This window comes from Saccopteryx leptura, chromosome 4, assembly GCF_036850995.1.
Source record: "Saccopteryx leptura isolate mSacLep1 chromosome 4, mSacLep1_pri_phased_curated, whole genome shotgun sequence".
Classification (NCBI taxonomy): domain Eukaryota; kingdom Metazoa; phylum Chordata; class Mammalia; order Chiroptera; family Emballonuridae; genus Saccopteryx; species Saccopteryx leptura.
In genome coordinates, this window is record NC_089506.1 from 180,438,337 (window position 1) to 180,455,059 (window position 16,723).

Here is a 16,723-nt window from a genome sequence, read left to right on the forward strand (position 1 = left end):
TCAAATGGGCTCACTGATTATTTGTTAACGTGCTTGGCTAAGACGTGTTCATTTGCATTTTGCATTTAGTCTTGTATTTCCATATATGTAAGGGTCCACCCAGTACCCACTCTGATGAATGTTTCTCTGATTCATCTCCCTGAGTTTCCGTGTTTCTGGTGATACTTTGCACCCGATTATATACCCAGTGTCATCCTTGTGTTCACCAAAGCCGTGGGAATAGCCTGCAATTTAACAATCCACTATGGAGAACAGACCTAATGAAAAGAAATAGGATTGGAAGAAAGTCTGTTTCAGCTGACAAGCTGGAATCCAAAGAGCCTGAATTGTCTCAGAATCCACCAGAATGGAAGAGATCATTATTCTGAGAAATTTGCAAGTATGAGTGTGTATGTTTTTCTCTGAAAAGCTTTATGAGGATCAGAGGAAGAGTGATATATTTCTTTTTGTACAAAGTAATTTGCTTAAGAACCTATTTTTAGATTTCTATAAATCATAAAATTTCTGGCTACATATATTATAAATGAAAATTTGTTTTTATTTTAAACCTTGCTGTGATTTCAGAAGAACTTTTAATATTTATTCTGAATGAATCTCATTAGAGCATGATAGTAGGGTTCCTAATTCTTTTCTGGACCAATTCTATATCTGCTATATTTTAAAATATACTATATATAAATAGTACATGCATGTGGGAAGGAAGGAAGAAGCACTGAAAATCAAATTAAGTAATGAGTTTAAGGTACAGGATGGCAAGTGATTATTTTCCCTTTTATTGTAATTCTCCTATTTGTATAGCTGTTAAAAAATACCTTAAAATGAGAAGGCAATACCTTCAGAATAAGTGTTTCCTTTTAAAAACTAGGTATTTTTACATTCTTGATCTTATATTGAGAAGCTCATTTTCATGTGTCTAGATTTATTTTCACTTTCCCTTAATGTATTTCTTACTCTTCTGCAAGGGATCCCTTGCTTAGAGGAAAACACAAATTCCTCTTTGTGTCTGAGTCCATAAGGCAGGTTTTATCATCAGAAAGACAACTTCCGGGAAATGGAATCTTTTTAGCTGAGAGTTGGCTCTGCGGAGGACAACTGCATAGGAAGGCACCACCAGGAGGTCTATATTTATGTCCTTGACATCTGTAGGTGCCACTGCCACCGCCAGTGGTGATGATGATAAGTGATGAGAAAATGAGCCGGGAGGTGATGTATCTTCTTGACAGACTTACAGAGCCGCCACGGGCAGCCCCGAGGCGATGCTGACAGAGGACGCGCTGGCGGCCACCTCGGTCACTCCTGCACAGTTGGGCTGAGCAGAGCCATGAGAAGCAGGGGCAAGGTGACAGTAACTCTGTGGTGAAAATGTGTACTTCGATCCTCTTTAAAAAAAAAAAAAATTTTTTTTTTTTTTTGAGTAATGAACTGGAGGTTGTGCTTCAAATTCTGAAATATCCATTACTGTTGGTTAGTTGGACCTGCCTTGTCCTTCTGTTGTTATTACTGTGGAGGCCCAGCATGCGTTGTTCCATGCAAGTGTCCGGGATATGTTGGTACAGACCTTTGAAGATGGCTTTCCTATGATTTCAGGGCACCCCGCCCCCGAAGACCTGCTTCCACCCAGGCGCCATATGGGCTGGGTATGGGCTGGCTCAGCCGTGATAGGGATCAGATCGCAGGGGCTGAGTCTGACCTGAGTCAGTGCTTGGGGAAACAAGAGCGATCGCACAAATGAAGTGCAGCCAAGGACTGCAGGTGCTCCCTGGGGAGGCGTACCGGGGAGCATGCAGGGGCTGTGCTCCATGTGGCTGGAGAGCCAGGCTGGGGCGAGGGAGGGAAGGAAATGTGCTCAAAGGCAGCGCCAGTGCCAGTTACCTTTTTCATTTTGTTTGTTTAAATGTAGATACGATTTCTGTTTATAAAACCACTAACCTTTTTGCCTTTCTTTTCTGTCTTGTCCAGGAATTTATAAGTATTTAACCTTACTCAAAATGTGCAAAGAAGAATAATGGAAGCCCCTGAATACCTTGATTTGGATGAAATTGACTTCAGTGATGACATATCTGTAAGTATTACTACTTGGCAGCAATGCCCTCAGGAGATGCTGCCTTCACCTACATGAACTGCTTTCCCTATTATAATCAGTGTATCCCAACCTCACCAAACCACCTTAGAACTTGACAGCAGACGTCCTGTGGAGCAGACAAAAGTACGGTGTTGAGGTATCCTAGACCAAGAAGTGAATCCCATTTAATTGTGCATGAGCTAAAGTGGAAAAGGCATTTAACCTTACTGAGCCTCCCATTCCTAATGTTTTTCATTGTTGCCGAAATTATTCACTGAGTAAATTTATAAAGTGCCTGCAGATAGTAAGGATTTTCCTAGAGTTATTTATGCACCTCATTAATCCTGTTCATGCTAATTCCCTTTATATGGCTGGCTATAGCACTGCCAGCATTATCAAGAGTTCACAAGCAAATATACTCAAGGATGGACAGGTTAGTAACTGATGAACAGTATGGGGAGTCTGTCCAATCACTGTAGGTTTCAAAGCACAGCTTGGATGCTTGTTGGAAATTTTGAGGAAGAGTCATACATTGGTAAGGACTGGACCAACCAACCTGTGAAGCCCTGCTTACTCCTGTAATGCTGTAGGCCAGGGGTCGGGAACCTTTTTGGCTGAGAGAGCCATGAACGCCACATATTTTAAAATGTAATTCCATGAGAGCCATACAACGACCCGTGTACATTACGCATTATCCAATAAAAATTTGGTGTTGTCCCGGAGGCCAGCTGTGATTGGCTCCAGCCACCCACAACCATGAACATGAGCAGTAGGAAGTGAATGGATTGTAATACATGAGAATGTTATATATTTTTAACGTTATTATTTTTTTTATTAAAGATTTGTCTGCAAGCCAGATGCAGCCATCAAAAGAGCCACATCTGGCTCGCGAGCCATAGGTTCCCGACCCCTGTGGTAGGCTATTGAACTTCTCAGAACTCATGGCTGCTTGGTATGGGTCCTCTTCATGCACCCTGCTTAGAGCTGACTGTGACTTATCCTGGTCCATACAATCAATTCTGCCACCTATTGAACTCTTGTGCCCTCCCAGCCAAATTGGGCTCTCAGGGTATGAGACAAGAAGGTTGCTCCTTTTGAACTAGTCATATGACTTTCCTTCTCAGAACCTCCAAGGTCACAATTTATTTTTTTATTTTAAAAGAAGTAAGCCTTTATTTCCTTGTTTCACAAGGGAAGAGCTGACTGCCCTGACTGCTTTGTGGTTATTAGAGACACCAAGTCCCATATCCTTGTGTGATTCCGAGTCTCCCTTTGCTCCAGCCTCAGCTGGGGCTGCAGCAGCACCAGGAGCCCCAGTGCTGGCAGCAGCCACAAAAGCAGATGGACATAATTTCTGACCTTACTTTTTGTTGATCTTTTGTAGCATAGAGCTTTGAGTCACAGCTAGAAATTGTCTCAGAGAGAGAAGTTGACTTTACCGTGCCTCTGGCAACAGCGTTAGTCCCCTCCTTTACTCCTCACTTTGAAGTAAAATCTCATACCGTACGCAAGAATTGAATTATTACGATGTGTTTGATGAGTGATCTGTTTTAACCTTGGTTGAATCTTTGTACCAGGGAAAGGTGAATTCAGCTTTTCACTACTCCCGGTTCCATTTTTTTATTAATCTTTGTTAAGACGAATGTAAAGTGAGTTTCTTTATTTCTGCAATACCTTTCTGACTTTTCCTCCCTCTTTAAATTACTGTGCTTGACTTAAAAGCGTTCAGAGTGTGATTCTTCTATAATCTCCCTCTCCAGGGTAGTTTGTGCTGAGTAGGATAAAGCAATGGAAGTGAATGCTACTGTGTGGAGGCTTGGGAAGGGTAGGCGGTGTTCTAGAAAGGGGACTTGGTGTAATAAGAGTTTGGGAGTAACTCTCTGAGCTTTCTCGGTGAAGTTGCATCTTAAAAGAATAGGCTTTTTTTTCTTTTCTTTTCTTTTTCTGAAGCTGGAAACGGGGAGACAGACAGACTCCCCCATGCGCCCGACCGGGATCCACCCGGCACACCCACCAGGGGGCGACGCTCTGCCCACCAGGGGGCGATGCTCTGCCCCTCCGGGGCATCGCTCTGCCGTGACCAGAGCCACTCCAGCGCCTGGGGCAGAGGCCAAGGAGCCATCCCCAGCGCCCGGGCCATCTTTGCTCCAATGGAGCCTCAGCTGCGGGAGGGGAAGAGAGAGACAGAGAGGAAGGGGGGGGTGGGGGGTGGAGAAGCAAATGGGCGCTTCTCCTATGTGCCCTGGCCGGGAATCGAACCCGGGTCCCCCGCACGCCAGGCCAACGCTCTACCGCTGAGCCAACCAGCCAGGGCTTAAAAGAATAGGCTTTAAAGGCACCAGTCTGGGTTCCAGACTTGTGACCTTTGCTGGCTGGAGCACATTAACTCGTCTCTCTGAGATACCCACCTAACTTTTAAGGTTGCTTTATAATTTTTATTCCCCCCCCCTTTTTTTTAGGAATGAGTGAAATAATATATGTGCAGCACTTAGCTTGGCACACAGTAATTTGATTTTAAAAATGGTAGCTTTTGTTGTTATTTCAATGAATAATACAATAATATTTATATGACCAATGGTGAAGAAAGAGCTCGAGGGAAAAGACCAGGCATCATGTCAAGACTTTTTTTTTCCAACACTACAATAGAGCAGTTGTATTTATAGAAGACTCATCTGGCGGCAGCCCATAATTTTGATGAATTAGGAATCTCCACTTAAAAGATAATAAAATATGTTAAGCAATAGCTGAAGCTGTTTAGCAAGTTGTGATACAAAATTATGCAATAGTTGAGTTTCTATAACTTGACCGCTCTGAAACATAAATAAAAGATAGCCAGTTGCAATTGTGTAATATTGCAACCGTCCCCCTTTGGTGATGTAGGTATTGTTCAGATCTTTGACCTACATTTAAACTTGTATCAGAGGGGAAAAAAGTGAAAGTACATGGAATTGTTGAAACAATAATAATGGCTAACATCCATTGAGCACTCACTATGGAATAGGCATTGTCTTGTTTAATTCTCACAACAACCCTCTGAAGAAGGTACTTATTATTACCTTCATTTTACAAATGAGAAGCCTGAAACGTGGAGATATTACATAACTTGCCCACAGTCACCCACTTAGTTAGGAATACTTTGGTCTCCAGAATACATACTTTTAGCCACAATACTCAACTACTTCTCCAAGATGAAAATAATCTATTGCAGTAGTCCTTATAAGGACGACTTTACCAACCCTCTGGGGGAACAGTTGGCAATACCTGGGGACATTTTTGATTGTCATAAGTAGGGGTATACTGCAGGCATCTAGTGAGTAGAGACCAAGGATGCTTTTAAATAACCTAAAATGCACAGGAAATCCCCTACAACAGAATTGTCTGGCCTAAATGGTGATACACTGAGGATGAGCAGTCCTGACCTATAAATACCCACACGAAACTGAAAAGCTCTAATTTGACTAGCAGCCTCTATCACATGGTAGATTATTGTAGTTCAATTCAATCCAAGTTTAATACCTTAAATATGCCCGAATCACATTGTTCTTACATAATGATTTCACCAGGAAAGCAGCAGAGATAACCTCGTAAATATTGAAATGATTGTTTTCAGCCCATTTAGGTGAACTACAAGCAATAAATGTGTGACGGCTGTTTTGGGGGCAACCTGGAGACTCTATTCAGATGCTACCATTGAAGAATAAAGATGTGTTCAGCTTGCTAAATTTACTGGCTTAAAGCGAAATAAAAATGCCTTTATTTATAGGGTCCCATAAACCTCCATCTCTGACAGCCCTTAAGCCTTTTTCCTGGCTAAGTGGCAGGGGCGGGGTGGGTAATGGACAGTACAGTTGAAAAAGATGTTTACCAAAAAGATGCCTGAGTTTAAAACTGTTCTTCTTCCTCTCCAGACATAGCCCTAGGCTTTCTGTTTCACGATTTTCTCCTCTGGTCATGAGCCTGGTTCTTGTTTTAATTAAGACACAAGCTCTATAGTAGTACAAAAAAAAAAAAAAAAGCAAGAACTTTTTTGCCTTTACCTAATGAGACAAAACACAGAACGCACTTAAATTATTTTGAAGGTTCCCAGACTTGAAAATAATGCTCATCCTTTGCAACATGCAGGGTTGAAACTATACATTCTTGTAATCCTGCCATGGAAAAGGGCAGAACATTGTGCAATAGCTGCAGATGTGTGAGGGAGAGATGACGCCACACATAAACATAAAGGGTCAAAGTAGGGCCTTTCTGTCACCACAAATGGGTTTACAGATTTCTTTATTCCTATGGAAGCCAGAGCCCTCTGTCTGGAAATGAATAATTCTCCAGAATACTATTCTACCGCGGGGTTCTTAGTAGCCATGGTATATTTTACTAAGAGGAGCCAATTTGCTATTCTCAAAAACAGTATGCACAGGACTGAAGAGAGTGGAGGCAGGGCCATGGGGCCATTGAAGAGCTTGACTCAGAGCCATCAAATGTTGGCTGCGCCACACGCCGCACTGAACTCTTCTTTTAAGTCGATTATTTTGTTTAAGCCTCACATCAACTCTGCAAAGCTGGCTCTATTTAAATCCCGTTTGGCAAATGAAGAAAATGAGGCTTAGCAATGTCGTATGACTTTCACAAGGTTACAGAGAGATTAAGTCGGGGTTGAAATACAAAACTCTTTGACCACATTCCTCTTCCCCTTCGGAGTAACTTAGTTGTAGAATGGACCCGCCCTCTCACCCGTTATTATCCCCAAATAGTCACTGAGGCAATTGCAAATGGCTTTTTGGAACTAATGTAGTTGGTATATATTATAAATAAATAAAATAAAACAAGCTAAAGGGAATTTAGGCAAATCTCTTAATTTTACTGTACCTCAACTTTCCTATCTATAAAATAATAATCATATCTACCTATTGCCCTGGTTTTCTGGAGAAAATTTGAAATTTTATATATGTGCATGTACATAAAAACACACCCCCATATTTATATGCATACACATATATACATATGTATACACATACCTACATGTCAATACACACATGCTTATGTGCACACACACAAATACTAAGGAAAACACTGTATTTCCCTGCACAGGAAGTTTCGTTTTTCTGATTCAGTGTGACTATAACTTTGATGAAGGTTGGCTTTTTTTTTTTTTCATTTTTCTGAAGCTGGAAGCAGGGAGAGACAGTCAGACAGACTCCTGCATGCGCCCGACCGGGATCCACCCCGCACGCCCACCATGGGGCAATGCTCTGCCCACCAGGGGGCAATGCTCTGCCCATCCTGGGCGTCGCCATGTTGTGACCAGAGCCACTCTAGCGCCTGGGGCAGAGGCCAAGGAGCCATCTCCAGCGCCTGGGCCATCTTTGCTCCAATGGAGCCTTGGCTGCGGGAGGGGAAGAGAGAGACAGAGAGGAAGGTGCGGCGGAGGGGTGGAGAAGCAAATGGGCGCTTCTCCTGTGTGCCCTGGCCAGGAATCGAACCCGGGTCCTCTGCACGCTAGGCCGACGCTCTACCGCTGAGCCAACTGGCCAGGGCTTGGTTGGCATTTTTTTTGGTAATTGCATAACCTATTTTGTGTGCAAGTCAAATGAGATCAGATAAATGTGTCCTTCCACGGCACTATTCCCTTCTACACAAGCCCTTAAGTCTAGCAGGGGTCCCCAAACTTTTTACACAAGGGGCCAGTTCACTGTCCCTCAGATGGTTGGAGGGCCACCACATACAGTGCTCCTCTCACTGACCACCAATGAAAGAGGTGCCCCTTCTGGAAGTGCGGCAGGGGGGCCGGATAAATGGCCTCAGGGGGCCGCATGCAGCCTGCGGGCCGTAGTTTGGGGATGCCTGGTCTAGAGTAATAGCACAGAATTATGTGGATTCATTTCCGAAGGTGCTTGAACCTCTGTCTAGTAGAAAAATCAATTCTGTGGTGAACAAGTCTCCCTTGCAATGAGTTTTCACATTTTTGAATCCTACAGATCAGGCATCAGTTGCACTAAAATACCTGCCCACCTCTGCTTTGTGTGTACTGCCTTTTACTCAACTCAGACCACTGATACCTCCCAGGCCGCATTACACTTTGATGAAGGGCCATTTCACAGCAGTGGGAGACCTTGAGAAAGGATACGTATTGCTTACCGAGTGGATTCCTGCAGAGTTGGGCAGGTAAAGAATATAGCTTTTGCCCTGATTTTAGTGTGACAAAGAGTACAAAGGCAGGTCTTGGTCAGCTTGCTAAGTGGTTTGAGCATCGGCCAGCTACACTAAGGTTGTGGGTTTGATCCGGTCAGGGCACATATAAGAAGCAGCCCACGAATGCACAACTAAAAGGGACTAAGAAGGGATGCTTCTCTCTCTCTTTCTCTCTTCCTTTCTCTTCCTTTCTCCCTTCTCTAAAAAACAAAAAAACAAACAAAAAAAACCATATATATGATATATATATAATGATACTACAGGTACAGAGAACCTGGCTCGCTGGCTCGCCTCACCACTCTAGCCAGGAATCTGCCTGCGTAAGATCCTGTAATACTGTCCTCTGTGCCCTTCACAGCAGCCATCCTGCTCCAATCTACATTAAACCTTTCTTAATGTTTCTCCGTAGGATCTAGTTTCATCAACTGCTCGCATGTCCTTTTTGCAGTGTCCTATGTTCAAATCTAAATGACCTCTCATCCCTCCTTTCTCTAGCCCCCATTATCAAAAACCTCACGCCTAGTTCTAATCTGATATGTCATATGTTTTATCTGATTTTCTTAACCCTTGACAGGAAGGGAATTAGGAGTAATCTAATCCCGACAAGATGAATTGTACATTCATGTCCCATGGCTAATGGTAGAGCCCAGGACTAGAACCCAGGTCCCCAACTACAAATCGTGAACAGGACATCCCCTCCTCAGAAGGAAGAAAGAAATGCTGTAGAGGGTTTTCCAAGAAGAATGGGCAACTGCTCTTCTCTCACTCTGTAGCTAGCCCTAAAGGTTTTTATCTTGCCTGAGAGTCACAGTACTTCATTAGATTGGCAATGCAGGTTATTTATACACTATTTACCTCTTATGCATAACTAGATTTTATGCCCATCTACTCAATAAGTATGTATCAGACATTTACAGTGTACTAAGCATGCTTCTAGGCTTGGGTGAGTGACACAGACTTGGTCTGTGTTCTCACAGGGTTTGCAGTACCCCATAATAACACACAAGCAGATTATGACATGTCAGGGTAACTTTATGGTAGGACACATTTAATTAGAATATCGAACTCCATCCTTGACAAGCAGTCTTTAAATTCTGATGGTGATTGATTACTGGTTCACAATTACAACTAGACCATCACTGAAGTTGAATAAGTACTACAGCTAGCCATCTGCCCTACTGCAAGATACATTTCTTTTGTAATTCTTTGTAATTTGTAGTTTTTGCCTCTGTTGTTCCCACTATTTTGGCTTCATTTTTTTTTCCTTTTTTTTTTTTTTTGTACTTTTCTGAAGCTGGAAATGGAGAGAGACAGTCAGACAGACTCCCGCATGCACCCGACCGGGATCCACCCGACACACCCATCAGGGGCGACGCTCTGCCCCTCCGGGGCGTCGCTCTGCCATGACCAGAGCCACTCTAGTGCCTGGGGCAGAGGCCAAGGAGCCATCCCCAGCGCCCGGGCCATCTTTGCTCCAATGGAGCCTCGCTGAGGGAGGGGAAGAGAGAGACAGAGAGGAAGGAGAGGGGGAGGGGTGGAGAAGCAAATGGGCGCTTCTCCTGTGTGCCCTGGCTGGGAATCGAACCCAGGACTTCTTCACGCCAGGCCGACGCTCTACCACTGAGCCAACCTGCCAGGGCCTTGGCTTCATTTTTTAATGCTCACTTTTGATGCTTTTCAATTTAACTAATAATACTAGTTAATGCTTATTGAACACTTATTATGTATCAGATACTATTCCCTACATTTTACATTATTAGCCTATAATCTTCACGGCCACATTCTTTTGTAGATACCATTATTACATGTTTTACAGATGAAAAAACTGATATACGAAGGTTAAGTAACTAAGATTAATTAGTCAGAAAATGATGGAGCTGGGGTATAGTATGTGTAGTCTTAGCACTAGAAACCATGTATGTAACCACTGCATTGAAAGTGACTTCTGCCTGGCCAGGCAGTGGTGAGGCGGATAGAGCATCAGACTGGGACGCGGAAGACCCAGGTTCAAGACCCTGAGGTAGCCAGCTTGAGCGCAGGCTCATCTGGTTTGAGCAAGGCTCACCAGCTTAAACCCAAGGTCGCTGGCTCGAGCAAGGAGTCACTTGGTCTGCTGTAACCCCCCCCCCCCCCCGCCCCGTCAAGGCACATATGAGAAAACAATCAATGAACAACTAAGGTGCCGCAATGAAGAATTGATGTTTCTCATCTCTCTCCCTTCCTGTCTGTCCCTCTGTCTGACTCTGTCACACACACACATACACAAAAAGAAAGTGACTTCTGCTGGGCCCCTTGGTCACCTCTGGTCATCCCTGTTCACCAGGTCTCTTCTGGTTCATGAACACTTCTCCCAGTAGAAGGGGGTCATTCAGTACTGTGAGCCCACCACCTTAGCCAGGGGAGTACTGTTTCTTTTTCCTGATTACAATATTAGCATTACAATAGAGTAGTTTCTTGCATACTCTGTAGGATAAAAAGAGTTACTGAGTTTTCCCAGATTATCAACCACAAGCAGTATTTTAGCATACAAGAATTTATTTTGTGAATTTTAAAAGAAAAACCTCTTGGAAAATAGGATTAAAAACATGGTACAAAAGAAAAAAATGTATTTAACCATAGGATTATTTGTAATAATTTTCTTTATTGGAGCCTGAATGGTGGAAAGAAATGTATTAAAGGCAGATGGGGATGGATATATTAAAAATGTTGATCACCAGTGTTGGGCAGATAAAATATATTATGTTTACTTTGTCAAAGATGGCGCTGCCCACGTGGATGCTTGTCATCCAGGTGATAATATTAATTGCCCTTCTTGCTTGGGATGGGTGTGATTATACTAATGTGCGTTGGGGGAGGGTTTTAGCGCCAAAAGGTTTTAAAAGGAGAGATCCCGTTGTTCAAGGGAAGAGTGATTATGTTATAAGAAGAGCCCACGGAGGCAGGACAGGGAAGCCATGTGGAGGAGGCAGCCAGAATGGTGGATTAGGAGAAGGAATGGAGAATAGAGGTGAATAAGACTGGTGAGGTAGAAACCTTTGATTCTAGGAAACTCAGGTGAGTCAGTCGCTTTGGGAGCCCTGAATGGACAGGGAAGTATTTCCTGTTGTGTGTATTTTCCCCCCCGCCGGGTGCAAGCTAGGATTAAAGTCCACCAGTTCTTGGCTCCATTGTTTCATTACTGTCTGTCCGAATCCAATGGGAACCTGCATGTGAATGGCCACGATGGCAGCCCCTGGCCATACAACCAGTGTCTGTACTATGTAAAGGTGGTGGGTGAAATTGTAGGAGTTGGGGAGGTCAACTATGAAACAAGGAGTTTGGAAAGAGAAGAATGTTCCAAGGAAGGAAGTGTGCAGAAGTGTTTCTCATGGGGGAGGGGGAGAATTAGAGGAGGAAAGAGTCTTCTACAAAAGGGACTAGAAAGAAGTTTTCAAAGATACAGGAGAAAAACTAAGGGAGCTGTAAAGGGTGGAAGGACTTAAGGAATTTAAAGAAGGATGTAGTCAATAGTGGGAAATAGGTCATTATAAAGAAAAAGGTTGAAAAGTGTCCACTGGATTGTCTTGTTAAAACTTGTTGGTGGCCATAATAAGAACCATGCCTGAGAGGGACTGAAGACACCTGATGGGAGAATAAATGCAAGGTTGACGCGGCAGAGATAAAAACCAAGGCGATTCTTTTTTAAAAAGATGGCGATGAACACAAGAGCTGGAAAGTCTGGGATCAATTGGAGAGGCAGCATGTCTTGAGATAGTGGAGGTGCTTGTTTCTTTTTGTGGGGTCAGAGCAGAGAGCCCCTGGTGAGAGAGTGGCTGAGGAGAAGGAGACCGGAGCCCAAGCAGAGAGCGAGCAACGGAGAGGGGGCTGTTCAGACCACAGCCTCTGAGACGGAGCAGCGGAGCACAATCCCTTCTGGAGGGTGTGCAGTTAGGACACCCTTCCTGAATCGGAAGGGCAGGCCCTGGGAGGCGCGGTCAACATTTTAGAAAAATGCTGTTGCTGAACATCTCGCTTCAGCTGTGTATCTTTGCTTTCACTACCAGCTTTGCTCGTACACATTTTAGTTGTTTTATTGTGTTGAGACGTCTGCTGGAGGTTTGGAAAGCTGTGTGAAAAATCGTGAACTTCAGGATAGTTGTTTGGATGACTGGCGAAATTGTTTCTTTTGGAAACTTGATGGGACCTTCATTGTTTAAAAGTCTCTCGCTTGAAAAGGTGCTTGGGATTTTCGTTCTTTCATTTTCTGTGGCTCATTACCATTTGAGTAATGTCTGCTTGTTCACCCAACTGGCTCCAGCTTTCAGGAGTAAGGGCCAAAGCCTTTCAGGCCTGAGCAGTATCTAGGGTGGTCAGAGATCCCCATGGCCCCATGTAGAAATCACACACTGTTATTATGAATTCCACGTTCAGACTGTTTTGCATGGCAGAGTGACAAAATGGACGGGTGTCATCTGGGATGTGTAGGATTGTGTTGCGTCATATCGACTCTGTGCAGTTCGCAAAAGCTAAGTTTCAGTGTCAGCCGTTGGCCATGGATTCTCTTGGATGAGGAAAGGCCAAAGAGAAGCCACATAACGTGCTGGGCAGGCTGAGCTCTTCTTCCTTTGCTTTCTAGCCCCAGCCCAGGCCCCCTCCTCCTGCCTAAGTCTCCCATCCCTGATCTGCTGAGCTTAACATCATGAGTGGAATGATGAGAGGGCAGGGCTGTGGGACACACATGGAAAACAGGTGAGAGACAAGGGACAGAGCATCTCACATCACTTTCCAGCCTGCGGATGGACTTCACTTGCGCTATCCTGTCTGAGTATCTGTTTTATAGGGAAGGAACTGGAGCCCCAGGTTCCTGTGGCTCAGAACCACAGAGTTAATAAATCTCAGAACTGGGACTTGAATCAAGATCTTCTTGCTCCAAATTCGTTATTCTTTATACAAAGGGCTAAGGCATCAGCAAGCACTCATACTATTAATACATATATTGGAAGTCTTTTTTCTTTTCCAGGGGTCGGGAACCTATGGCTTGTGAGCCAGATGTGACTCTTTTGATGGCTGCACCTGGCTCGCAGATAAATCTTTAATAAGAAAAAATAATGTCAAAAATATAAAACATTCTCATGTACTACAATCCATTCATTTCCTACTGCTCATGTTCATGGTTGCAGGTGGCTGGAGCCAATCACAGCTGTCCTCCGGACAACACCAAATTTTTATTGGATAATGTGTAATGTACACGGGTCATTGTATGGCTCTCATGGAATTATACTTTAAAATATGAGGCGTTCATGGCTCTCTCAGCCAAAAAGTTTCCTGACCCCTGAAATAGACCCTGGTTACATTGCTAGACTTGTAATTAAGGGCTTTTCTAAGAAGATTAGTGCTATGTAGACATTAACTACAGGCAGCCATCAGGTTAGGAACAAGATAGGGTCCATAAGTTTGTCTATAAGTTGAATTTGTATGTAGGTTGGAACAGGTACATTTACCTACTAAATTCAACTTAGATAGGGATTTGTATTAACATAGTATTTATTTTTTACCTTACTGTGCATATAAATAAATGTTTAAACATTTTCAGACCTATGGAAACTATTTTATTCATAACCTGGAGACTGCCTGTACCATCATTATTACTATTATTATTGCCACTAAAAAGATGGGCTACATAGGGAAATTTATTTTATTCAATTCAATAACCTTGTATCTTTGTTAAATAAAATATTATCCGTACCATCAGGAAGCAGAAAAGCAATTATGTAAACATGTAGCTGAAACATCACATGATGGGTTCTGTAATGGACATACGCCTGCAATAGGAAATAATGCAGAGCCATGGTTCTTGAATTTCAGCATACATCTGAGTCGCCTAGATGGCTTGTGAAAACAGCTTGCTAGGCCCTGCCCTCCGAGTTTTTGAGATGAGGCAAAGAATGTGAATTCCGAATGGGGTTGATGCCTTGTATAGAGACCATAGTTTGAAAGCTGCCATCTGGAAGGTGTCAGAGAAGATATTATAGAAGACATACCCAGGTAGGCTTAATGAATTATAAAAGAGTTTGCCTTAGGGAATAGGTGGAATGTTATTCCATGTAGATGGAAGAACATGCATAAAGGTATAGACTGGGAAAACAGTATAGGGGATCCACAGAAATAGTGATGTTACCCCAATCTAAAGAGAAATGGGGGAGGATTAGATGAGTCTGAACTCATAAGGGCTTCATGTGCCATGCTCTGGCACGTGGTTTATGCCCTGTAGGCTGTGCAGAGCCCGTGGAGGATTTGAAACAGAGAAGCACTTTAGTCAAATTTGCATTTGAGAAAGCAAATTAATTCTAGTGCAAGGACAGAAGCATGGAGAAAATTCCCACTTACTGCCTAAATATGAAAGAACTCCTTTGATTATTTCTTTTCTTTTTTTTTTCATTTTTCCGAAGTTGGAAACGGGGAGGCAGTCAGACAGACTCCCGCATGCGCCCGACCAGGATCCACCCGGCATGCCCACCAGGGGACGATGTTCTGCCCATCTGGGGCATCGCTCTGTTGCATCCAGAGCCATTCTAGCGCCTGAGGCAGAGGCCACAGAGCCATCCCCAGCGCCCGGGCCATCTTTGCTCCAATGGAGCCTCGGTTGCGGGAGGGGAAGAGAGAGATAGAGAGGAAGGAGAGGGGGAGGGGTGGAGAAGCAGATGGGTGCTTCTCCTGTGTGCCCTGGCCGGGAATCGAACCCGGGACTCCTGCACGCCAGGCTGATGCTCTACCGCTGAGCCAACCAGCAAGGGCCAATTATTTCTAATAATGCCCAGATGATTAGTCAGATGTGTGTACATCTTGGTATTTCAGTCATATACTTGATACATCACTGTGTGCCATGCATATACAGTGTGTCCGTAAAGTCATGGTGCACTTTTGACTGGTCACAGGAAAGCAACAAAAGATGATAGAAATGTGAAATCTGTACCAAATACAAGGAAAACTCTCCCAGTTCCATACCTATTCAGTGCAGTTCGATGTGGGCTCATGCACAGATGTTTTAGGGCTCCTTAGGTAGCTATCCCATATAGTCCCTACAGACTCGTCACTGACTGATGGCCTACCAGAACGGGGTTTCCCCACCAAACTGCCGATTTCCTTCAACTGCTTATCCCACCCAGTAATGTTATTCCTATGTGGTGGCACTTCGTTATAAATGCGCCGATATTCACGTTGCACTTTGGTCACGGATTTTAATTTAGCGAGCCACAGAACACACTGAACTTTCCTCTGTACCATCCACATCTTGACTGGCATGGCCGTGGGCTGCTCCACTGTATACATGGTGTTACGTCATCATCTGCGCATGTGCACATGGGGCCATATCATCCTACAGAAACTGGGAGGGTTTTCCTTTCATTTGGTGCAGATTTCACATTTCTATCGTCTTTTGTTGCTTTCCTGTGACCGATCAAAAGTGCACCATGACTTTACGGACACACTGTATATATACTGATATATATTGGCTCAGTGGTTGAGTGTCGTCCGGAGTGTGGAATTCCAGGTTAGATTCCTGGCCAGGGCACACAGGAGAGGTGCCCACCTGCTTCTCCAGCCCTTCCCCCTCTCCTTTCTCTCTATCTCTCTCTTCCCCTCCCGCAGCCAAGGCTCCATTGGAGCATAGTTGGCCAGGGCACTGAGGGTGGCTCCATGGCCTCCGCCTCGGGCACAAGAATGGCTCCCGTTGTAATGGAGCAATGGCCCAGATGGGCAGAGCATCACCCCCTAGTGGGCATGCTGGGTGGATCCTAGTCAGGCACATGTAAGAGTCTGTCTCTCTGCCTCCCCACTTCTCACTTCAGAAAAATACAAAAAAAATCCCACAAAACTTTTCTTTCCCCCAGGCACTTATGGGAGCCAACACCAACACACAGGCAAAACAGAGCAGAAGACAGGCAATATTTTACCAAGGGCAGAAAAGAGTAAGGTCAGGAAGGGATGAAGCCGTCGGCCAGGGTTTCAGGGAGAAGGCAGAACACAAGCCGGCTGGCCTTGCAGAACAGTTCCATCTGTTGGGCCAGAGGAAGGCAGAGCAGACAAAGAGGATCCTGGAGTAAAGGGACAGACGGGAAACTAAACAGTGAATGTGCAGGGACATCGAGGAAGCGGAGGCAGCTGGTCAACCTTTGGTGGAAGCTTTTCTTGAGAAATGATGGAGGAGTGGAAAATAAGTTTGGATCAAAAGGGCTGTTTCTACTGAGTAACCTCTGGAAGATTTTTAGAAAAAGAATAAATTAGAACAACATAGAGGTAGGAAATATACTGCTTCTCAACTATCTGCAAGCTTCCTCTCCTGTCTTAACATCCAAGGATAATAGGAGTCAAGGGAACAGAATATAAAGCCCTGGGTTGGGGGCAAGAGGTAGGGAAGATTGGTCTTTGGTTCTGATGGGGCCAAAATGACAACAGTGGCTGGCATGGGAGCCGGCCACTGACTTGAGAATGAGGTGG

The 16,723-nt window shown here is 44.2% G+C and overlaps 1 protein-coding gene across 4 annotated transcripts in view; it reads left to right on the plus strand.

Moving 5' to 3' along the window:
• Positions 1-16,723, plus strand: part of SNCAIP (synuclein alpha interacting protein) — a 166,869-nt gene that overhangs the window by 87,566 nt on the left and 62,580 nt on the right. For all 4 annotated transcript variants that reach the window (XM_066382094.1, XM_066382092.1, XM_066382096.1 and 1 more), the window contains exon 2: positions 1,960-2,062. In XM_066382094.1, the coding sequence (XP_066238191.1) occupies positions 2,006-2,062 (57 nt within the window). In that variant the 5' untranslated portion in view covers positions 1,960-2,005. The remainder of the gene's footprint in view (positions 1-1,959; positions 2,063-16,723) is intronic.